Source organism: Balaenoptera musculus, chromosome 7, assembly GCF_009873245.2.
Source record: "Balaenoptera musculus isolate JJ_BM4_2016_0621 chromosome 7, mBalMus1.pri.v3, whole genome shotgun sequence".
In the NCBI taxonomy this organism is placed as follows: Eukaryota; Metazoa; Chordata; class Mammalia; order Artiodactyla; family Balaenopteridae; genus Balaenoptera; species Balaenoptera musculus.
Genome location: NC_045791.1, coordinates 69,773,226 through 69,797,660, shown reverse-complemented (window position 1 = coordinate 69,797,660; position 24,435 = coordinate 69,773,226). Strand labels below are relative to the sequence as shown.

Genomic DNA, 24,435 nt, shown 5'->3' with positions numbered 1-24,435 from the left:
ACACTTAGGGGTGGGTTTTCTTTTGTTTTTTTGTTTCTGTTTTTCTGTTGTTGCTTTTTTTGGGGGGTGGGGTGTCCATGGTCCATATACATGGTAACTACTGAAAGGTGAACATAACTACATCTTTGATACGAAAATTTAAAATGCTAATTTGAGACTCACAGACATAGAAAACAAACTTATGGTTAACAAAAGGGAAAGTGGAGGGGGGTGGGATAAACTAGAAGTCTGGGATTAACAGATACACACTACTATCTATAAAACAGATAAACAACAAAGACCTACTGTATAGTACAGGGAACTATATTCAATATTTTGTAATAACCTATAATGGAAAAAAATTATACATATATGGCTGAATCACTTTGCTGTACACCTGAAACTAACAACATTGTAAATCAACTATACTTCAATAAAAAAATTTTTTTAAACCTGATCATTAAAAAAAGTGCTACTTTGGTTTTTGAATCTATAGCGGTCAATTTTCCATAAGATGTTTTCGTCTCATACATTTAAGTGAGAGCTAAGTTAGGAAAAATGCAAAAGGAAAGTGAAAAAATAGCCTGGATAAAAACAATAGTGATTCTTTACTCTTAACAAAGGAGAAAAAATGAATAATTTAACCTCACAAGACAAGGGGGAAACCAAATCTGAAAGGGAAGGTAAAAGAAGTTCAAGCAGGAAAGAAAAGTGAAAAAATATAGACAAAGGAGCTGAGAAATGTTGAAAGATAGTATCTGGATAATCAACAATGAAGAACTCCTGTAACAGTGAGAAAAACAAAGACAAATAGTGGTGATTCTTGGGATCTTAGAGGAACTCCTGATCTTGGATAGGAAAAGCTTTCAACGTTACATAAATAACAGTCTCCAAATTAGTCCTGGGAGAAACCCTTTATTTTCATCAGTGGAATATTTTTAAAATAAAGGCAAAATGAGCAAACATAGCTTTTCTTGGTGAGTTAAATGGAAGGTATATGGGAAAACAAATCAATGGGAAAATTTAAAAACAAGAACAAATTCAAACTAAGGAGAATCTGAAATTGTCAGCATGCAGGAATCAGAAATTTGCTATCCCTGTTAATGAATAGGATAATTTTAATTTCTTTACCTTAAGAGTTTCTGTCAATTTATTTTTGTTTTTTTCTTTTGGAGTGTTCTCATTTAAAGGGGAAAACCGTTTTAAAAGCTATAGAATATGGAAAAGCAGGAAACCAGATACTTGGTGTTTACCCTAGTTTTACAAATAGAAATGCTAATTAGAATGCATCATCTAATAAAATTGTGGCAATGGTCAAGGCCTTAAAAATGTTTACAACCAATAACCTCATTTCTTTCCAGGAAAGACCCTTTGGTTTACTAGTCTGTATAATCTACTTTTGATTATTAATTTTCCACTTTTATCTTTTCTGCTATTGCCCTTTTGGCCATTTCATGGATAATTAGCACCTCCTTCAGACAGGAGGGCAGAGGGAAACTAAATAAATGCATTTGTCTACATTTATTGTGTTTCCTGTTAATCCTGCCATGGAAGGGTCTAGTAACAAAGAAGTTTAACACTACTGACTAAAATGATGGTGTTGTTCAAATTAATCCTGTAAACCAAGAAAACCTACAGGTGCCTGGCAGGTAAAGTAAATGAGTGCCTAGGTCACTCAGTGGTGGATACTATGGTAACTATGGGTAGTACATGTTCCCCTGAAGGGATTACAGTATTTCAACTTACACAACATACCTTATGGCTGAATTAGACCCACAGGCTGCCAGTTTACAATATCTGAACCATTAGCATTGGTAATAAAAAATGTATATGCTTAGATGTCATAAAAATGTTGTTGCTAAAATGTGTGATAGAGTTTCTCTCTAGCATACCCATATAGTTATGAGCTAATTGGCATGAAGAGCACCAAACAGGGACCAAAAGAAATGCGTTAAGCACACCATGTAGTACAGAGTTAACAAATGAACAGCTGGGACCACCCTAGTTCATAACAATTTACAAAGAAGTAACTCTTGTAAAACTTATCCTAAGCCCAAAGTAAACTGATCCTCCTGAGTGTGTGTTCAGGGCCTTTCTTACAGAGGTGCTGAAGAACTATTTTTAATTATTAAAAATAACTTTTAGAGACAGAGCAATATGCTGCATAGGCGTCTACATTCACAATATTAGTTTCTGTGGCTTTATAATAGAATAGGTTGTTGAAACAAATCCCAAATAATTTCACATATTTATTTGGAGATTAGTTTTGATTTGCAAATAGTGATGTATATATTTAAGATTTTGTGTTGTTTTTGTTCACTTTTTTTCAGGGAAAATTTCATGGAAATCCGATGCACGTGTCTGTGGTTATTTCAAATTGTTTAAGGGAAGAGAGGAGAATATTGGCTGCAGCCAACATGCCTGTTCAGGTAACATTTTCTTCCATTGTAATCTTGTTATCACCTGGAAGTCAATTTTTCTGAAACAGAAATTCTTGTCTTCTTTCCAGCCATCTTCTTCTACCTATGTTAATGGTCCCATCATCCTTCCACTCACTTGGAATCAAGGTCTTGGGATTATCTTTGAATAGTTCCTTTTCTCTGCCTCCTTATTGAGATAACTACCAAGTCTTTCCAGAGTTTGTTTCTGGAATCCTATCTATACATCCTTTTCTGTTTCCACTGCTCACACTCTGGTCCATGGTCTTACTATATCAGTTGAGGAATAGAGTAACCACCTCCTGGCTGAATTCCTAACTACCATTTAGGGTCTGTTTCTCTCAGCATGTTTATCCTCAGGGATTGATCTTGCTCAAACCCTTCAGTAGTTACCAATTTCCTACCCCACAAGTCCAAACTACTCCACGAGCAGGAATTTTGTCTTACAGAAACTCCATAAATATTTGCTTGTTTATTGTTTCAGTGTGCTTTGCCCTGCCAATAATATTTTAGATTATATTTTATCCCACTATGCTGAATGAACTCAGAGCCCCCGTCAAAGATAAGTAGAGGAATATGAAGTATCTGGGAATACTTTTTCAGGTAATCCTTTTGAAAAACGAAAGTGCATGTGAATAATCAGCTTTCCACATGTCACACTCCATAAGTTAGTAAATCACACTAGTGTATTTATTTTTGAAGATCCAAGAAAAGTATCTTTTTTCAACTATTAAAAATTCTCAGATTTAGTTGCTGTCAGGTTATGGTTGTTTTTAGAGAAGTATGAAGCTTTAACAACGTATTCTTATTTTTTAGATGATAAAGAAGAATGGTATCACCTTTATTTAATTTAAAATCTAAAGTTAGTGAGTTTCTAAAGTAAATGTAGTTTGATTCAGTGCTTTTTGGGTGAAAATTGAGATGCTGTTACTAATATATGATATTCTCATATATATTCTGAGCTGTCTTTTTTTGTAGCCCTCTTATCTCTAGTCATTTTCTCTGTGTGTGTGTGTGTGTGTGTGTGTGTGTGTGTGTGTGTTGTTGTTGTTCTCTTCAAATGTCAGGTATCAGCCAAATTAGAAACATTTATTTGAATAGATGTTCATCAAAATCATTCCACAAATAATCTGCTAGTGCTACATAATACCACAAAAGAAACACTGGTTTGTAAATTTCGAACCAGTAGACAAAATATGGAGATACACACACACACACACACACACACACACAAATAATGGGGGCCAAAATGAGAGTGAATTTTACAAAGGCTTTACCCATCTGAAGAATGTGATGTAGTTGAAAAAACACTTGATTGACAGTCAAAGACCTGGGTTCCACTTGAGGTTCTGCCACTGATTTGTTATAGATATTAGTCAAGTCATCATCCTTTCTAACCATACGTCCCCATCCAAGTGTAAGGTGAAGTGTTTACTGACATTGTAACTCTCAACTCCAGATAGCTACGTAAACGTTATATCTAAGGAACGTACTCAATGCCAGATTATTAGAGTGGCCAAGAAATGGGGCTTGCAGTTCCTAACGGCACAGACTGGTAGTGGTCCGTGGCCCTGGGGTTGGGGACCCCTGCTATAAACTGTCCTTTCCTTTGAGTGAAATGAGGAGAATAAGGGGGAAGAGAAATGGTTGCTTCTTCATTTACCTGCCTGGGACATAGAGGCTTCTCCCCCACTAGGGAAAGTAAAGCATAAATGAAGCTAGATCACATTTGGAGCCCAAAGTGGTTAGCACCAGAGTTTGGACTTTACTGTAGTTGGTGGTGAGCAAAATGGGAGAGCCTTGACATCTCCAGACTTGCCTTTGAATTTTGGTAAAGGGCGAAGAAGGATGGGGCTGGAGACCAGGAAACCTGAACTCAGGTGGTGGGAGGGATGTGCAGAATGTCACACATGAGAATAAATCAAAGAGAAAGCTACTCTTAGAATTTAGAAAAGGAATTTAGGCTCCTCAGATGAACACATCACTATTAAAGAGTTCTTTGAAAAGAAGGAAACAATGTTGTCCTTCTGTGCAGCCAACAGAAACATTTCACAACATTCCACTGACCTTACAGCTTCAAACATAATGAGTACAGCTGTTAAAAATCATGATTTTCATATATATTTAATCACACAGAAAGCTGTTTACAGTGTGTTACAGAATGAAAAATAAAGTTATAAAATCATACTTAATATGAAAAAAAAGAAAAAAAAGAAAGAAATGGGGCTTGGAGTAGCTGGTTAGCCTTTCTATTTAACCAGCCTAACATTTTTACATATTCTTTAGCAAACTCCCTTTGTTCCAATGTAAAAATAAATCTCATCCTGGCAGATTCAACATCCCTAATGCTGAATTTAAGTCCAACTTAATGTAGTTTCACTATGCTAATTTTTAAATTACATGTATTCATTTTATAGAATTTCAAAAGCAATATGGATCTGTTATAGAAAATAAGGGGGAAAAAAATTTAACCATAAAATCATCTGTAATTTTACTGCTCAAAGATAGCACATGATAATATTTTGGTATGTGTGTTCTTCCAGTCACATGTACTTGAGTTTACATGTCTATATATAGATCCAGATTTTTATAAATAAATAAATAAATAAGTATAAATATATATACATACATATACAAGCAACAGAGTTCACAAACATATGGTGTCTTATAATTTGCTCTATTTCTTAACAATTTAACACTACTTGTATGTCATTAAATATTTTTCTACAGCATGGTTTTTAATGGCTGTAGAGTATTTCATATCATACTCATCCATACCTCAGTTCAAAGTATATTACATACACTACATTCTTCATAAACCTGTTTCATCAACATCATTGAAATTTCAAGACATTGTTTTTCCAGGGACCTCTGGAGAAATCCTTACAAAGTTCTTCAGTTTCAGAACGACAGAGGAATGTGGAGCACAAAGTGGCTGCCATTAAAAATAGTGTGCAGGTGAGTGATCTCTTACAGACACCGGGAAAGTCTAGCTGTTGTCACCATACTATGCATCTCTCTCTTATGTGCCCAAAGTTAGTGCGTACAGAAATCATAGGGTAATTTTTTATAAGATAAATCTCTCTCACACACTATGTTCATATTAGAAAAAATTTCTTTGTGGGAAGCTTTTAACTTCAATTTACTGGAGATAAGGGTTTCCGCACCAGACTCCATCAGTGAGAAGCCATGTGACCTTAGGCGAGTAAGCTGCTTCACACCTCTAAACCTCTGCTTCTTCATCTGTAAAAGTGAGGCTAACCACTGTAACAGGATTGTTGTGAGGATGACGTGAGATAATACTAGATGAAAAGCCTTTATCTCAGATCTGGACACCGTTATATCTGAGCAGAAAAACATCACCAGGTTTGGAGAAGAGTAAAAGTAAAAATCTCAAAGACAGAAATGAACAGGAGGCACAGAGGAGCCACAGATATTTTTTTTCTGAGAGGTAGAGAGGAAAACAATTTAGACTCAGTTGTCATAAACTATATCGTTTGAGAATGGAGATTTTAAGCAAAAAGATAGTTGGTACATTAATACGGAGTTGTATGGAGCTAAAATGAAAAAAGTATCCATACTCTCAGGTAAGAAAAATATTAGTTGCATCATTTGGAATTAACAGAAATGAGAGGCAAGATGCTGAAATTTGCAAACACTCAGGAAGAGAAAATGGAAGAGCAACTTCAGTCTGGTTCTTCTAGCGCTATTCAACATTCATGGGCATTAGCTCTTTAGAAATGTAGATTCTGTATAGCTAGTCTGGGATATTACTGGGGATTGCAAGCACCAAACAGTGTATTTTGAAATACTGATGATGGATGATGTTGTTGTATTGACGTGCTTAATTGTAACAACAGAGTATGTTTTCTTTGTAAAAAGATGACAGAACAAGACACCAAATATTTAGAAGATCTGCAAGATGAATTTGACTACAGGTATAAAACAATTCAGACAATGGGTAAGTTTTTGTTTTGTCTATAATTCCACATAGGGACATAAAGGCAATGTGACTAGGGTTTCTTCTTTCCTGCAGAATGGATAAATTGATCCCTTTTTTTGAAGAGAGGGTGCAGGAGAAGTTAATTTATTTTGCTTCCTCCTTTTCTCTCCATATAAATATATCATTTTACCCATGATTCAAAGTAAATTATAAAGCTCATGAGAAATCACCCCTATTTCAGGATGCATCTCCAAAAAGTAAGAACGTTCTCCTATAGAATCAAAATATCATTATCACAACTAAGAAAAGTAATAATAATTGTCTAATATGATCAGGAAATTACTAATATTATCTCTAGGTGAGTTATTTAATATAATGTTTAAAAAGTAAAAGTAGAAATGTGACTCACTGTAGGAAATTTAGAAAGTAGAAAAAAGTATTACAAAATTAAAAACCACACAAAATTCTGCTATCTAGTTATAAACACTGTCAAAATGTTAGTATATTTTCTTCCAGCCTTTTTCCTACACATTCAAATATACATATCTATTTATTTATGAAAAACTGAAATCATCTTGTACATAGTTTTTTGTATAGCATTTTAAGCTAAAGTTTTATTTTATGTATTTCCTCATATAAAAAAATCTTCAAAACGTAATTTCAATAATTGTATAAATACCAAAATGTAAGGACACTGAAATTTATTTGACTATTTCATTGTGGTTAAATATTGAGGTTGTTTACAATTAGATGTTTTTTAAGAAATGTAAGGAAAGAATGATAAAATTTATAAAATCTACGATTTACAAGTAATAACATTTAAAGTGTGTTGCATTTAGTGGGACAATTGGAGAAATTCTCATTAGTTCTAGATTAGTTAATAGGATTGTACCAGTGTTAATCTTCTGGCTTTGAACATTGTACTATGCTTATCTAAGACATTAGAAGAAGCTGGATGAAGGATATATGGGAACTCTGTACTATTTTTGTAACTTTTTTGTAATTCTAAAATAATTTTGAAAAACACATTAGATATAAATTCTTTTTACAGATGATTTACAGAATCATCCTTAACTACTGAAACGTTAGCTTAAAATTTATCTGGAAGGAAGTACTATGGATGATTGTGATCAAATTCTTTATTAACTTTCCATCTAAGATTTAAAAGAGAGGATATTAGTTTTTCCTGGCATAGGTGAGATGTGACATGTTCTTCTGGCACCTTCAGGATGTCTTGACTCCCATGAAATGTTATTAAATATGTTCATAATTGTACGTACAATGTTTTTTCCTTTGGAAGAAATGACACAAACACAGGTTTCATCAGCTTATCAAAGGGGTCCATGATTCTTAAAAGGTTTAGAACAACTGCACATTTAATCAAGCATTACAATTCATTGAAAGCAGCCTCAGCCTAAATTTCATATGTGAACTATGAATTTTATGAAATAGAATATACATTAAAATATACTGTTTACATTAAAACAGTAAAGTTATTTTGAACTTAATATATTACAATTAGAGTTACTTTAGTATCTTACAGTGCTTCATAAGCATTATGAAGAATAAAAATGATTATTACTAAATCAGCAAATATTTTGTTGATTATAAGTGAAAGGAAATGTTTTAAGGGAAATGAAAGATACATGGGAAACAAGTTATATCTTTGCTGGTGAAGACTGGAAAGTATTAGCTAATGAAGTTTTGAAATGATAAAATGCCATATCAGCAGGATTTTGCTACATATGGGATCTAGGAATTCGTGAATTTGTGAATTAATACAACCAGAAATGACTTCTTGGAGATCAGTGCTATTTTGTCGAGGACTTTGCCACAGTGTTGTTCAGGGGCCTCTTTTCACAATAACACAATTCAGATCAGCATTCCAAAACTTCATTTATTATAGAGATGAGCGGTTGGTATAAGCAGTCACTTACTATATACTAATAAAGTTCAAATTAAATAATACGATGTTTATTGTACATCTGTCATTTAAGGGGATAAATCATTTTGGGTTTTGTTCAGTCAGAGATTTTTCTTAATTTGCAACTCTTTCCCACTTCTTCTGGTTTTACTGTGAGGCTAGCCTGTTTTGCAAAGAAAAAGAGAAAGCAAAGGATTTAGTCTTTATTAGTTAATGAGACTATGTACTATAAAACGGCAACTCTTCCAGGAAACTGAGTAAAGGCATCAGGAGGGGTCAAATATGATTTAATCATAGGCACAGAGAAGGGCCCCTTTTCTTTCTTACACATCCCAACCAACCAAGGTCATTATTAATGTAGCAATGATCTAATAAAGAATCCGTTATAGGGGCTTCCCTGGTGGCGCAGTGGTTGGGAGTCTGCCTGCCAATGCGGGGGACACAGGTTCGAGCCCAGGTCTGGGAAGATCCCACATGCCGCGGAGCAACTAAGCCCGTGAGCCACAACTACTGAGCCTGCGCGTCTGGAGCCTGTGCTCCGCAACAAGAGAGGCCGCGATAGTGAGAGGCCCGCGCACCGCGATGAAGAGTGGCCCCCACTTGCTGCAACTAGAGAGAGCCCTCGCACAGAAACGAAGACCCAACACAGCCAAAAATAAATATAATAAATAAATAAAGTTTTTTAAAAAAAGAATCCGTTATAAAAACATGTATATCTCCTCTCTCCCTGCCCCCAAAAGGACCATTGTGTGAAGAATGGTGTTCTCTCAAGGTCTGTAAGATTGAGAGCTCATCTCTGGCATGCTTGGATGTAATCCTTCCTGGCAGCCAGGGATTTACTTCTAAACTCATCACTAATGGCCCCATTTAGGCTCTTGCATCATGGGATCTTAGGATGGCAGGTTACAGCTGGCTTTGGCTTTCAGGACAGAGAGCTTTGCCTTGGAGAGGACTCTAAGTCTGATCTCTTTTCCTTCACAGATCAGGGTGACAAGAACAGCACCCTAATGAATCAGGAAGTTTTGACTCTGCAGGAAATGCTGAACAGCCTGGACTTCAAAAGAAAGGCTAGTGAAGAACTTTAATTTGGTCTTTTGCCTATTTTTCTTCTTTTTCTACATCTAGTCCTACTAGATTAAGCTCTGAAATTAAGCTCTTTGATTTTATCAGTTCCATTTATGCTGAATGAATAAAAGGCAGTGTTTCTAGGAAGAGTATCATACTGTTTGCCATGCTTCTTCACCTAAGTTTACAAAGCAGAACCCTCCTAGAGTCTATTTATCCTGCTTATGTGGTACATGTACTGTAGCTACCATTAATTTCAAGGTGAACATTTTACCCAGTTTTTATTTGCCACTATTTCAGACATGACTGTTTTAGTTGCTATACTTAATATGCTGGAATGGGTTCTACTGCACATGTATAATTAAAATATTACTTGACAACTACTAAAACTTTGTTGCAGAAATAAATGTCCCAGTTTCTATTCTGAAAAATGACATTGTGCTAAATAATTTTGTAGATTTCAGGAGAGTCCATTGAGACCTGAACATGTTCAATCTAACCTCTTCCCCAGGAGAGGAAGAAAATTTTCTGGCTCAATAAAATATTTTAAAAGAGGAGAAATATCTCTCAATTCTACCTCTCCTTGAAAATAGATGCAATTGAAATTTAACCAGTCACTGAAATCAATAGTTTATTTCTAAAAGTTTGGCTTCATCTTTTTGTGCAGGAATTTGTGTAAGCACAAATAAATGTAAAATTTATTTTCACCCTAAATTAATTATAAACTTAAACAGTTATATATCAGATTTTAAACATGTAAATATTTAACCCAAGATAAACTTAATGCTTTTATGCATAATAAATCTATGCTATACATTTTATGCATGCCATCTTATTCTACTTTAAATAAGATTTTAAGGAGGGGAGGAATCTTAGAAATAATTCAGTCCATTCACCTGACTGTATAGATGAGAAGATCAAGTCTCAACAAAGTTAAATGGCTTGTCCAAATTCACATAGCTGTGGCAAAGCCAGGGTAGAAATTCACATCTTCTAATCCCTAGGCCTTTGAAAGTTATATTTTCCCACTATGCTTCCCCAAACCCAGATAAAGTGGTACTAAAAACTAACACAGAAAGGCTTAAATTCTAGTCAGTACATTTAAAAATAAATGCATAAACATATTTATAAGAATATAAATTCAATTTATAAATGGCTTTTTAAGAAGCAGATGTATGGCTTTTATGACTACGGGATTCAATATTGTCACAGGAGTTAACAAATTCAACCTACTTATAGTAAATGATATTGTGAGAATATTATGTGCTATTATGAGAATGTTAACTGTGGTCGTGCTTCTTTCTCATGACATTATTGAATTGCAATAATTATTTGAAAAGGCAGTGCTATGGCAGATAGAAGGTAGTATTTGGTAGAATATTTGGTCAAAATTTTAACCAAAGCTTTATCTCTCAGGTCAGACAAATTATTTTATAGGTTAAATTATGAGTAGCTTTGGTTGTGTGTCATAAGACTCTTCTCAGTAGTCACTTTTGTCTTCAGGAAGCCCTCAGTAAGATGACACAAATAGTGAATGAGACGGACTTGTTAATGAACAGCACCCTGGTGGAGGAGCTGCAAGACTGGAAGAGGAGGCAGCAAGTCGCCTGCATCGGAGGTCCACTCCACAACGGGCTCGACCAGCTCCAAAACTGGTAAAACGAACTGAATTGAGTTTCTAGTGAAAACCACAGGAAGTACACAACAGTGTCGCTTAGCCAGAGAATGCAGGCTTAGACCCAAATGTCAATTCATTCAGCTTATTGATGTCTTATTAGCAGCTGGAACTCTACCGTTGAAAACAAATGGATGTAATTGTCTGAGTGTTCTTAATTTCCATTCCTTTGGGGAGAAAAATAAAGCATCTATAGAAATCTATAGAATGCATAAGAATTGCTTATTTTCTCATCTAATATATCAATCTTAAAAGACTCAAATGAACTTTTTCAAATCAGCAATAAATACACTTTCTTGAAGGGCGTGAGAAGCACTGGCTTCAAATACTATATCTCATTCTTAAAATGTGTATCTTAAGGTGTCAGAGTTAAACATTAGTTCTGTGTTTTCAACAAAGTGATTTATTTTTGTGTTTAAATGAAAAAATCTCAAATGGCTAATACAATATGGCATCCCCTGCCTGTGTACACATGCATACATGCAATTATGTACAGCTATTATCCTTTGTATTAAAAAAAATGTTTTTTGGTTTTCCCCTTCATCAGTGTAAAAGAAAACTATGTGAGTGAAAGAACAATTAGAAAATATAATGAAAAAGAAGGAAAATTTTCAGTTGAAATCTAAAATTGCTTCCCAAGGTTACAATCCTATACAATGAAAAAGCACAGTACCTGGGCACACTTGCACTGAAAGGTCTGCACCGCCAGGCCTGCTTCTCAAGAAAAGTAACTGGGCTCTTTTTTAAATTTATTGATTTTCCTTGGGGAGATACTTTGATTCTCTAACCTCACTGTGCTCTGTTGTTGTGAAAACAAGATAAACAACAAAGGGAGCATAGCAGATAATGGTGCTCATACCAAATTCAGTAGGGGGTTCGCAGTTCTTTCTACATTGTTATGTGAGGAATAAACTTTCAGAAGAAAGAGCTGCTGTCAGGGCACATGGACTTAGCAAGTCTCATGAGACTTCTGCCTCCTCTTAGTTGGAGGCCCCTTCTGTGTGCCTTTCAATCTCCCTCTTTCCCAGACTTCCAGCCCAAGCTACCACCTCTGTTTCTAAGGTAAGATCCAAGGTAAAACTCTAAGCAGATACCTTTCTCCAGGAAGATCCACTGATAATTTTTTGGCTAATACTTAGGACCTGTAAAAAATATATATGGGGGGGGGGGGGTCATACTGTTTTTTTCTTCAGTATTCTTACACATAACATTCTTCATATCATGTATTTTTAAAGTTTTAAATTTGCTCTCTTTGCCCTTCAGTGAGTGCAATATTTTTAAAATATATGTGTTTAACAGACTTTTTAAAAAGGATAATTAAAAGGGATTTGGTTCCAGATGTTGACAAAATTTCCTGAACGATTTCTTGTCTATAACTGAAGGTAAAAATTTTAAAACATTGAAAAGAGTTAACATCTATCATGCATTTTAGCAAAAAGCTGGGTTAGGAAAACAAACATTTTAAAAAAAAACTGTCACTAACCTTTAATGGAATTAAGTGACTAATTTAATTAATTTAATAATTATTTGGTAATATTCACTGAATATGGTTAATAGTTAAAATGGTGGATTGTTAAGTGGAAAACTATCTGCGTTTTTCATTTGCTGTTCGATAGCTTTACACTGTTGGCAGAAAGTCTGTTCCAACTCAGAAGGCAGTTGGAGAAATTAGAGGAGCAATCTACCAAAATGACATATGAAGGGGATCCCATCCCACTGCAAAGAGCACATCTGCTAGAAAGAGTCACCTTCTTGATCTACACCCTTTTTAAGAAGTAAGTCAACACTTTGCTATACACCTGAAACCAAAACAACATTGTACATCAACTATACTTCAATTTAAAAAAAAAAAGGAGTAAGTCAAATGTTATCCATTTAAATGCCTCCTGGGAGCCTCAGTCCTGTGGAGTTGGGAGGACACCCTGGCTGGGCTTTTGGTGTTCAGGTGAAGGAGTGGGAGGGAAGTGTTAAACAGTGAGCCTCAGGATGCAGTGAATAAAGCTCCAGGCAGTTCCAGAAACATTTCTACTCTTCACTATTTATTCATCAACCCTTCTCCCACCACCTAACTCAGCTTCTCATGAGCCACCACATCACCCACCCAAAGTTCATTTTTCATCTTTTAGAAGAGACGATTTCAAGGATTTCTTCTCAAGTACATATCCAAGAAATGAAGGGTGAAGAACATGTTTATGTGTATAAGCTCATCTAAAGGAAAAAAAAAAATACTAGTATGTACCAGAAATCCTAATGTCTAGCTCAAAAATGGCATGAAATTAACTTTCTACTTGATGTTTAGTATGATAAAAATAGACTGGGGCTTTTATTCTTGACCCAATTGTAGCAATTAAGAATTCTTTACTGTTGTTACTTAGGGACAATCTTTAGGTATTTCCCATCTCCTGGTATTTATTTATGAGAAGTCTTGGAAAGATTTGAGCTTAACAAGGGTTTGAATGTCTTCTAAGTGTAGAAAGTTTGGATTTTATAAGAGGACAGCATCCTGTTACTCTGTGGTTTTCAGCCTGTCAGTGTTTCCAGTGTTTTCAAATGACGTGCTTTATTTCCTTTGAACGCAGCTCGTTTGTGGTTGAACGACAGCCATGCATGCCAACCCACCCTCAGAGGCCGCTGGTACTCAAAACTCTCATTCAATTTACTGTAAAGCTAAGGTAGGCAGAACGCATTCTCTCATTTCGTATTTATGATGCCATAGCCACTGTGTGATTAAGGCTAGTTTCTCTCATTGTGCCTTTCATTCAACTATTCTCTACTGAGCACCTCCTGCATGCCCAGCACTCAGCCATGGTAAATACCCACAGAAACGTTAAGGTGAGAGCCCTGCTTGTAAAGAGTAGAACAATGAAGATGAGGACATGAGAGTTATTAGCGTGAAAGTATGAAATCACAATATCGGACAACATGGGATTAACTGCTCAAAAGGCTGGCTTGAGAGAAAACTGGGGAGCCTGGAGAATGCCTTGTGGTCACTGAGGAAGGACCTTGAGGGAAGAGCAGGGGTGTGGGAGAGTGAGACTATAGAAATAATGACTTCCTGGGTCTGTTTTGTAAGCATGGGGAGCAGGGAGAGAGAGAATTGAGTAGATAGATTGGAGACAGATTATGGAAGGGTTTGAATATCCTATCCAGGAAATATAGTGGAACATTCTTCACCTGTGATCACCCGGCAACTAGCTTATTGGATTGTCCATGAAAAATCTCAACACCACGATTTTCAGTACATCCTTATTATGTACCTGATTTAAAGAGAAATGATTATGTTGTTGCCGCTTTATCTGTGTATCTGATCCTTTTCATTTGCATGAGCAAACTAAAGCATACAGCTTTCCCTAATGACACTCTTAAAATAATGAGTTTGGCTTCAGACTTTCAAAGATTTTCATCATGCCTCAATCTCTGAGTCCCAAAGCTTTGCATTTCTAATCACTAGGTCACCTCTGGAAAGCTGAAATTCCAGACTAGTACTAGAGGTGGTGATGCCATGATAGATGGTGATTTAGGATCCCATGATGGCATCCCTGATCACAGATCACTATTGGAACTCCATTTTAAGTTTAGTGTAGTTTCATTTTATCGAGATATAATTGACATACAACACTGTATAAGTTTAAGCATAATGACTTGACATACATAAGTTGCAAAATGATTACTACAGTAAGTTTAGTTGACATCTATCACCTAGGAACTTCATTTTTAAAAGGAAGGCATTTGTCTTTCGTTTGCATTTCAGAAACCCTTCTTGAAATTCTTAATCATTTCCTTTGTGTGAATTTGCACCAAGACTTTAAGAAACAAAAACAAAAGGCAGAGACCAGGTTCCTTTTTAAAATTTTATGATTTTCAGAAGGTGTTCCTTCCTCATCCCCACATCTCTATATAGCCCAGAAAATTGTAACACTAAAAGGAAATAGGATAGAAGGGTGGTATATATGCTACTTTTCCTTGAGACACCCCCATAGATGATATGTTCAGTCTAAGATGTTCTGTGGGACGAAGGGGAAGATGAGTAGGGACTGCTCAGCAAAGGGTTCTGAGTGGAAGAGGTCCCTGAATGGCGTGGTGTTTGAACTGATTGCCAGAGGCATAGACCATTAGTCCCTGGCTTAGGTGTTCTGCCTTCCTCTTTCATCTAACTGTTCGGTCCCCATCCTTCTTCTCTGTACACTGTTCTCCACTGTCTTGATAGATGATCCTTTACTTAGTATTCAAGATTTTCCCTAAAACCCCTCTCTACCATAGCATTCCATCCTCCTGTTTCAAAGGAAGGGGGTGACATGGGACTCCCTTTTGTCATCAGCATCCTACAGTGAATGAGATCCTTCCTGAAATAGGATAGAGAGGAATGCAGAAGGGAAAAACATCTTGTCTTACTTCATATGACCTCCTCACCCCTCACTACCAACAGCTGTACACTTATTATATCCCAAGCCCTGAAACCAATCCTGGCAGGATTTTTAAGGAACCTTTGCTACATTATTTTTGTTTTGTTTGGGCTGTCTGTTATCTATGATTGTATTTCTCTAATGCCATTCAGTTGCTTATTACCATTCTCTATATTCCAGCTCTTTGGCTAGACTTCTTCCTTTGATGTATAGCCATGTCTACTCTGCTCCTTCCCTAATCTTCACTATGCCAGTTTCCCAGTGCCTGGGGCTGTACTGGTCTATATGAGGAGTTCAATACATGCTGAGTGAATGAACAAGGTTTGGGATGAGTGCATAAATGAATGAGTGAGTGACTGACTGAATGAACGTCTCTGAAATTGAACTGAACCTGCAGAGAGGGTATGTCAGAGGGTACAGCTCGGAAGAGTTGGGAAAAGCTAAGGAGTGAAGGAGGGCTGAACAAGAAGGAATTAAAGGAATTGTTATTCTGACCTTTGATCATTTGTTTGTTTGAAGTTAGGTCTTTTTTAGTTATGAACATTTTTGCTGTTACTTAAATATAGTATCTTTAAAGACTGCAAATGCATTTGAAGTGGAATTTTCCTTATTCTACCAGAGTCCTAGTCTTTCTCAGTATTTTACCATAAAACAGTTATCAAAACATTTAGTCTTACTAAGCTTACAATTTTTTTATAATATGAGAATAAAATGGAGCCACATTAATAGACTTGCAAAATTTTTTTTTTATACATTTAACCCAAATTTGGGCTTTAGGCAAAATATATAGCTATTTTTCTGACCTAGCCAATGTGTTATCCAACACACATCAACTGAAGCAATATGGAAACACTTTCCAAGTATGTATTATATTAAGTGGCTTATGTCAATATTAGTAACATGGCAAAGTAAAGAGGAATTGGACATTTTAAAAACACACTAACATATGACTGGAAATAATGTGAGTTTGATTTATATGTATTTGCTGTAAATATATTTAAATCTTTAAAAATAAAAAGGCTTTAGCCATTAAATTTTTTATCTTTAATTCTTTATGTGTCTTTCCAGACTACTGATAAAATTACCAGAACTAAACTATCAGGTAAAGGTGAAAGCATCAATTGACAAGTAAGTTTCTAATCTCATTTTGAAGCATGAAAATGTAAGACTTTTAAAAAAGAACTGTCCTTATTTTATAGAATAATTTAAAACTTTTAAATTTACTTCTCTAACATTACATATCAATGTACTTCAAATATTTGACTTTGAAGTTCAAACATTTAACAGAACTCCGAGGAAGACTTACTTTAAAAATTTTACTATAAAGACTTGAAATGAAATTTTATATACTATCCTCTAAAGTGTCATAGAAAAATTGTTATTAGATCTATTAAATAACTCATTTTAAAGAATCTTCTTGGTTTTACAGGAATGTTTCAACTCTAAGGTAAGACATTTACTTTAGAATTTTTGGCTGTTCTCATAAATATATTTTACCTGAGACCATGTAAATAGCCAAGATTTTCTCTCTAGCAATCGAAGATTTCTGCTTTGTGGAACTCACGTCAAAGCCATGTCCATTGAAGAATCTTCCAGTGGGAGTCTCTCTGTAGAATTTCGGCATTTGGTGAGTCTGGCAGTAAAATTACACAAGCTTTTTTCCCCCTCCAAATTAGACACATTTAAGCTAATAGGCCTTATAATTTAATGTGTTTTGTTCTTTAGTGTTTCTTATGCGAATTAAGGGCCATACTGAGAAATAAAACATGCCATCATTGAAGAATTTTAACTGGTAAAAAGAACACTGAACCTTAACTCTGAAGGTGTGAGTTCTTAACAATGGTGATGTTGTACCTAAGTATATGTCTTAATTAGTTAAAATATTTTGGTAATAATTACAGAGATAATCTGTCTTACAGTTGATAGGCATTCCTGGTTTCATTTTTTAAATCTCCCAAATGATACCAGTAATGACATGTCTGGCTAAAGGCTCTTTCATTTTAGGAGGATTAGCCTGAGGAAATATGATGTTTCTGGGTGTGAGTTGCACAGTTTGCCTTGGCATTTCTAGAAAGCTTCTGACCCAGCCTCATCCTGTTACTTCTTGCTTTTACCACTTCCTCTTAACCTAGAGTTCTCTTCCTGCTTTCTTTCTAATTCTTTGCATAGTTCTTAGATTCCCAAAGACCCTGCTGCTTGTCTTGCCAAAAATGCTGCTCATCTGGTTTATCAGCATTTGGGAGGTACCTCACCTGAATGTTGGGGCACCACTGAAGCAGTCTCTAAAGGTCTACTTCCTAAAAGATAAAATTTATGGTAACAGAAAGATATCTGCATACATAAATTTATGCTGGTTTTCATTTTTTATTTTGTTTTTGTTTGGTCTTCAGTACTGAAGAGTACATTTCTTTGTAACTGAATCCCTCTATATGACACTGCTAAATCAATAAAATGTAATGAGGAGTGATGACATATACATCCTTATAACTAGAACTCTTTTTGCTTAAGTTCAATTCCTATTTTCAAGGAACTTTCAATAATGGCCAATGTTTGCTAATAAGTGAAGCGGTAAGAGGCCCTTCTGTCTCCCAAAAGAGTCACTTGGAAAAGGAAGGACAAGGAACAAACCAAAAAGTGATGGGTCTCTATTCCAGCAGAGATAATACATAAAATAGCAAAACCTTAGTTTTCATGGTGCTTTTCGAGTTGCTAAGCATTTTCACGTATATTATCTTTTACATAATACTTTAATCACTTTTTAATACAAAAGTAAATATAGAAAATCAGAGAAAAAATTAAAAACCACCTATGATCCCAACACCTTGACATTACATACTTATTTTTACATTTTCATTCATATATAGATATTCTTTTTGTTAAGTGGGATCAGATTGTACACAGTAATTTGTTTTCTGTCCTTTTTTTTTCCCATTAAGTAATCTGTGTCATGAACAGTTTTGTGTCTCCTGCTCTCATGGCATTTAGTAGCTCACTGTGCCATGTGGCACGCTGCCCCATTGTCTATTTCCCCAGGCCTGTGTGTTAGACTTGATTTCGTAGGCTTTGAGAATCATCACAGCTGAGCTCAGATGATACTTGTCAGGTACAAAGGAGTGCTGAATAGACTCTAAAACATCCCAGCATGATGTCCTCTTTCCAAAATGTGACTGAAAAACACAGTCTTATGCCAGCTTGCTCCCTTATCTCAACCAAAGTTTCTAAAGTGGCATACCTTGAGATGAAACAGGAAGCTCCTTTCTGTTGAATCCGGGCAGCTATGTCACATCAGGTTTCAGTGAGTTAGAAAACATCTCGGTTACTGTTCTAGAAGTCAAAATTATGGGCCAAGAAAACCCCAACTTGATATTTAGCTGATAATGCTTCTCCATCTAAACACTGTTGTTTTCTTTTACAAAGCAACCAAAGGAAATGAAGTCTAGTGCTGGAAACAAAGGAAATGAGGTAGGAAATATTTTCTCCAAAAGAATCTTTCTAGGAAATAATCCTATAATGTCTTATTTTTACAAAGCTCTTAAACTGCCCTTTATATTTTTATATAAAGTCAAATTTATGTTTCTCTAATTATACATGTAAAGCTCAATAAATTGCAGACAGTATAAGAAATTTTGTTACTAAAATAGAAAATGCATATAACACCCTCCTAAGAAAATGACTATTAATATTTTGGTTCACATCATTCTAGACTTTTATCTTTTATCTAGACTTTTATACTTTGAAAGTATATACACACATTGTTTCATAACCTGCTTTTTTTATCACATAGCAATGTGAGATGAACAGCTTTCCATAAACTTAAATACTCTTGGAGAACATGATTTAAAGTGGTTGCATTATATTGCTATAATTTCTTTAGTCAGTCCATTATTATAAAATATCTTAAAATCACTCATTTTCCAAGATAAGAGGTAAGTCTTGAACATCATGACACAGTATGTGAAAATCACAAGTGAAAAACAGTTCTATTACTTTATGGTATCAATTACCTTGCTCTTATATTAAAGCTGGCATTTCACTGGATGAATCGATTAAAAGAACAAACTGGTGCAGACCAAGTGTTCTAGTTTGAGTCAATAAATAATAGAGTGGTCAAATCCTGGATTGGAAGTGGCTTTGGGAATCAGCTATTTAGTTGACCTAGATAACTAAGGCATATGTTTATGCCCTACATATTTGGAATTAGAAAACCTGGGTTTGAGTCCATTCTGACAGTGACCAAAACTGTGATCCTTGGCAAATGATCTGATGGAAAAATATTGCATTTTTTTTCCTCTAAGAGATCAGAGTAGTAATTCCCAGTGCTCCCTGCTCAGAGAAACTGCATACGTAAGACCACCTGCATGATGCAGTTATAAAGCAATGAGGCTTGTTTCTAGTATGGTTGGTATGGATCCAATCTCCTGGCTTTATAGTCACAGGCTCCTATGCGAAATCCCTTTGAATTATTTGGAAGAAAAAAAGCACTTTATAAATCCAGCCTTCAACTGCAGTCAATCTAGCCCACTCCACAAAACCACAAAGATCCATCACAACAGGTTTTATGCTCTACATTTTCCCTTCCAAGAATTCTTCATTCCCTTAATCGTATCTTAAAGATCTTTTGCCAAATATCACAGCCTCACCGAGGATGAGCTAAGCTTTCCTCCCAGGGTAGAACCTTGGCTTAGGGCAGAGCAGCAGACAGGTTTCTCAGCCCAGATATCACAGGAGCAAAGCTTTTGAATTTAAGGATATTCTAGTGAACCAAACAAGTAGGAGTTATTCTTCTCACCTTATAGAAATCCATACAGGTTTTCCAAACTTCCTAGATGGAACATTAGCTCATTATAAATAAAAGTCCATTTCATGATTATCCCTGGAATTTTGGCCAGAGTTGCAAACAGTATTTCATGCAGTGACCTCCCTGAATAGTATTTACTAAGTCTGAATAGACTGAGCACAATGCTTCTAAACTCTTCTTAAGGAAAACAAATCAAATGGGAATAAATCTAAATCCCTGAACTCTTTAGTACCTTGTCATCTTTGTGAATGTAAAATCAAAATCTTTACTTGGATTTCTCTGGAGACAGAAATCTAAGTAAATCATCTTCTACTATAGAAAAACAATGTCTCATTAACACTGCCTACTTATCTCTCTTTGAATTTATTTCCTCTCATTTTCTGATTAATAACAAAATCATATGGTTATACCAGAATGATTTTATTTCTTCCTTTTCTTTTTTTTCCAAGTTTGCTGGCGCTGGATAATTTTATTTTAAGCTATTCTTTGAGCTCCCCCTGTTGACAGAATTTTAATATGACTCCTAGGTACATTTAAAACAAACCATAGACTTGAATGCTATTTTACGTGCCACAGGAACAATTGAGAAGTCACACAATACATGAAGTGGACTCAGAAAGAGGAGCCTGGGGAATCAGGGGCTTGGCTAGGCAGTAGGGGTGACGAAAGGAAAGTCAGGAAAGAGTGGGGGAAGATCTGATGATAAAATGGGCTTCATAAATTAATGGGGCCAGGGATTGAAGTAACCAAACTTTAGGGAGAACAGGAAGCTAGGACGTTATAACCTCATTTTCGAATTTCAAACGGTAGCTGTCGCTTATCGCTTATCTGTGAGCACCTGAAGCAGGAGTTCACAGCCTGATAAGAACTTATTTGACAAATCCTCGTGTGGCATTTACTATATATCGGGCACTGTCTAAGAGCTTCACTGGCATTGATTTATGTAGCTCTTGCAAAAGGCTATGAAGTAGATACCGTTAGTGTCATACTTATTTTGGCTAGGGAAACTGAGGCACAGAGTGGTGGAGCTAAGATGATTCAAACCATAGCAGTCTGGCTCCCATGTCCATGCTCTTGGCCGCTGTGCTGTGCTCCCTCTGTAGTCATGACACTTTCCCTTGGAGAGGCTGCCCTGGTTGCCCCTCCTCTTTGACCCCTGCTGCCCCTTTATCTCATCCCAGCCCGCCACTTGCTGAGATTCCTATAAGGGTGATCTTTGTGGGTTTGCGAACAGCGTCTCATCCTTTCCTCTCTGTTCCAGCTGCTGCTGTCGTTGTCCTCACTTTACCCACCTGCTCAGAAATCACATAGCTACCTCGCACTGGAATCCTTACGAAGGGTAGAAGGAATTTAAAATAATGCTTCCTGAGAAAACGTTGACTTCTCCCTTATCTCCTGCGTGCATCGGTGCAGTGGTGGAAATAGCACTGCCCACGGCTCTGCCTCTTACAGGCAGCTGACCTTGTGCTAGCTATTTTTTTTTTAATTTATTTATTTATTTTTGGCTGTGTTGGGTCTTCGTTTCTGTGCGAGGGCTTTCTCTAGTTGCAGCAAGCGGGGGCTACTCTTCATCGCGGTGCGCGGGCCTCTCACTATTGCAGCTTCTCTTGTTGCGGAGCACAGGCTCCAGAAGCGCAGGCTCAGTAGTTGTGGCTCACGAGCCTAGTTGCTCCGTAGCATGTGGGATCTTCCCAGACCAGGGCTCGAGCCCGTGTCCCCTGCATTAGCAGCCAGATTCTCAACCACTGCGCCACCAGGGAAGCCGTGCTAGCTATTTTACCTCACCAACTCCTTAACTATAAAATGGTTTCATGTTAACCTGAGCTTCATAGGGTTGTTGTGAGGACCACTCGAGATGGCGTGTGTGAGAGTGAATTGCCATGTACTGTGCGGATGTCTGCCGTGGGCTTCCTGATCAGCCTTCCAGGCTGCCCCCTCTATAAAGAGCAGGTGGACAAATGGCTCTAAAGGTGGTACCTGGCCTAGGATAAACCACTGATCCTTATCCTTCCTCCTCTGCCCACCTGCCAGGTGCTCTGCTGGAAACATTCCCTTCCAAGGGCCAGTGAGCATGGCTGTCCGGCTCCAGGTCCATGCAACCTCAGACCACCCCATATATAGGCCCCTTTTATAGGATTGCACGTCTACCTGCTGCCCACCCCATCACCACACCCCACAGCTTTGGGTCCCTCTGTTCTACTTTTGTGGTTGTGAGAGCTTAGACTGAATACTCATTAAATGATCACGGACACACCATGACAGTTTCCCCAAGATTGCCAATCCAAACCTCCTTAGAATTGCAGCACCCCGTGTCTGTTTGACTCTGAGATTAGACAGGAAGAGGAGACCTGTCAGGATGTGCATGGGCGCCTGGCAATAGCATTGGGTGAAGGGAGAACGTTGACGTTGCTCTAGACTCATGCTGTCCCCAGAAGGTCAGGGAGAACAATGGCGCCATCTCCTTGGTTGGGGCTTGGTGAAGGGTGGAGCTCTGGGTCCCCCACCCCTGTTTCAATCCATCAGCTCTATTTTAAGTATTTTACAGATTGGGACCCAGGTGGGAAATTTACTTTTAAGAATATGCTCCAGGGTTAAAAAAGATTTGAAAACCGTTGCACTAGTCAATCTCTGCAGTTCCTTTGACTGAGATTCTGTAATCCTCAGAAGTGCAACAGAGGGTAGGGTCATTTTTTTCAAAATGAATTTGATTTTGAGAATTTGCTTTGAAATGAGGAATCTGTAGACATGCTATCTACAGATTCCCAGGAAGCAACCTTTCCCAGAGGTCCTTAGAGCCAGCTAGAGAGTGATTGTTGAAGTGCAGAAATTGTTTGAACAGGGAGGCTGGAATTGCAGTGTCTCAAGTTTGCTCTGTCGGTAGGCTTTAACTGATAAATGACAGTTTTAGTCACAGACTGAGATGCTAAGTAATTTTGTTTATGTGGTGGAAAGTCATGAAGCGCAAAGAAGCTATTAGTAAAGCCTGGGTGACTTGAGTTTCGTTTAACAAAATAGCCAGACAGATGTTCTTTCAAGGTTCAGTGTTCTCAAACACAGAGCCACCATTCACACTCCAACTAGCTTGAGCATTTTCACAGGAAGTTGATTTCCTTCTGAACTAGTTTAAGTAATTGCAATGCTTTCTTAAGACAAACGTTGGTACAAGAATAACACTAAAAATGTAGACTTTTTCTGCAACACCCTCCATACAATCCCCTTATACTATGGGCTGAGATTTGTTGTCGCTTTACATTCATTTCCTATGATTCTGTGATTAAGGTCTGTCTCTCATGTGACTGTACCATTATTTCCCCTCTTATTGTTTCCTAGCATCTAGGCCAGTGGTCTCCACATGATAGGGACTCAACAAATACTCATTAAGCAAACGGATTATTGTAGTTGTTTTCTATTCCACATAGTTTTCCATGTGCTGCATTATCATAGAGTATGGCTTGTTAAGAGACGAGCAAGATAAACAATAAGGTCCTACTGTATAGCATAGGAAACTGTATTCAATATCTTGTAATAAACCATAATGGAAAAGAATATGAAAGAGAATATGTATATATATGTATTACTGAATCACTTTGCTGTACACCAGAAACTAACACAACATTGTAAATTAACTGTACTTCAATTAAAAAAATACCAAAAAATAAAAAAAGACGAGCAAGAAATTTAGATGAAAATCATCCTTATCCCAGTCATATTTTCATAACAGAGGTTGTCTTTCAAGTTAAAATCCAAAAGCCATAACCACTTGTTAACATATTCTAGGTTTTCAGGGTGTGCTATTAGACACTGAGCAGAGGTAACATAAAAGAATATGGTGACATCTATACCTACCTTTCATCAGTTTGTGTATTTTTTTTCCAGGTGGAGCCCTGGTCAGGTTGTTCAGCCAGTTTTCCAGTTTCTTAGCAAATTATCCAGCGGGTACAATACAGTCAATCCAGTTATAATATCAATGTCATACAATATAAATATCATAAATATGGATATTTTAAATCTCTAACCATCTCAGATCGTTAAAATGGCTTTTAATACAGACATTAATGGTACATCTTATCTATGATATTTTGCCAGTGTGTAAGGAAGGGACCCTGGGAATGTGAGATTGAATAGTGTCTCTGGCTTGGACTGCACTGATAAAATAATAAAGACTGTGATTGATGGCCATTCAAGCTTTGAAAATTAATGACACTCTCTT

At 36.6% G+C, this 24,435-nt stretch overlaps 1 protein-coding gene across 1 annotated transcript in view; it reads left to right on the top strand.

Moving 5' to 3' along the window:
* The window catches only part of STAT4 (signal transducer and activator of transcription 4), a 92,498-nt gene that overhangs the window by 51,473 nt on the left and 16,590 nt on the right, over positions 1 to 24,435 (top strand). The window contains exons 4-14 of the mRNA XM_036859057.1: positions 2,310 to 2,408; positions 5,283 to 5,375; positions 6,300 to 6,378; positions 9,266 to 9,351; positions 10,853 to 11,004; positions 12,641 to 12,799; positions 13,604 to 13,696; positions 16,496 to 16,555; positions 16,857 to 16,874; positions 16,961 to 17,054; positions 18,845 to 18,889. Coding sequence (XP_036714952.1) covers positions 2,310 to 2,408; positions 5,283 to 5,375; positions 6,300 to 6,378; positions 9,266 to 9,351; positions 10,853 to 11,004; positions 12,641 to 12,799; positions 13,604 to 13,696; positions 16,496 to 16,555; positions 16,857 to 16,874; positions 16,961 to 17,054; positions 18,845 to 18,889 — 978 coding nt within the window. The remainder of the gene's footprint in view (positions 1 to 2,309; positions 2,409 to 5,282; positions 5,376 to 6,299; positions 6,379 to 9,265; positions 9,352 to 10,852; positions 11,005 to 12,640; positions 12,800 to 13,603; positions 13,697 to 16,495; positions 16,556 to 16,856; positions 16,875 to 16,960; positions 17,055 to 18,844; positions 18,890 to 24,435) is intronic.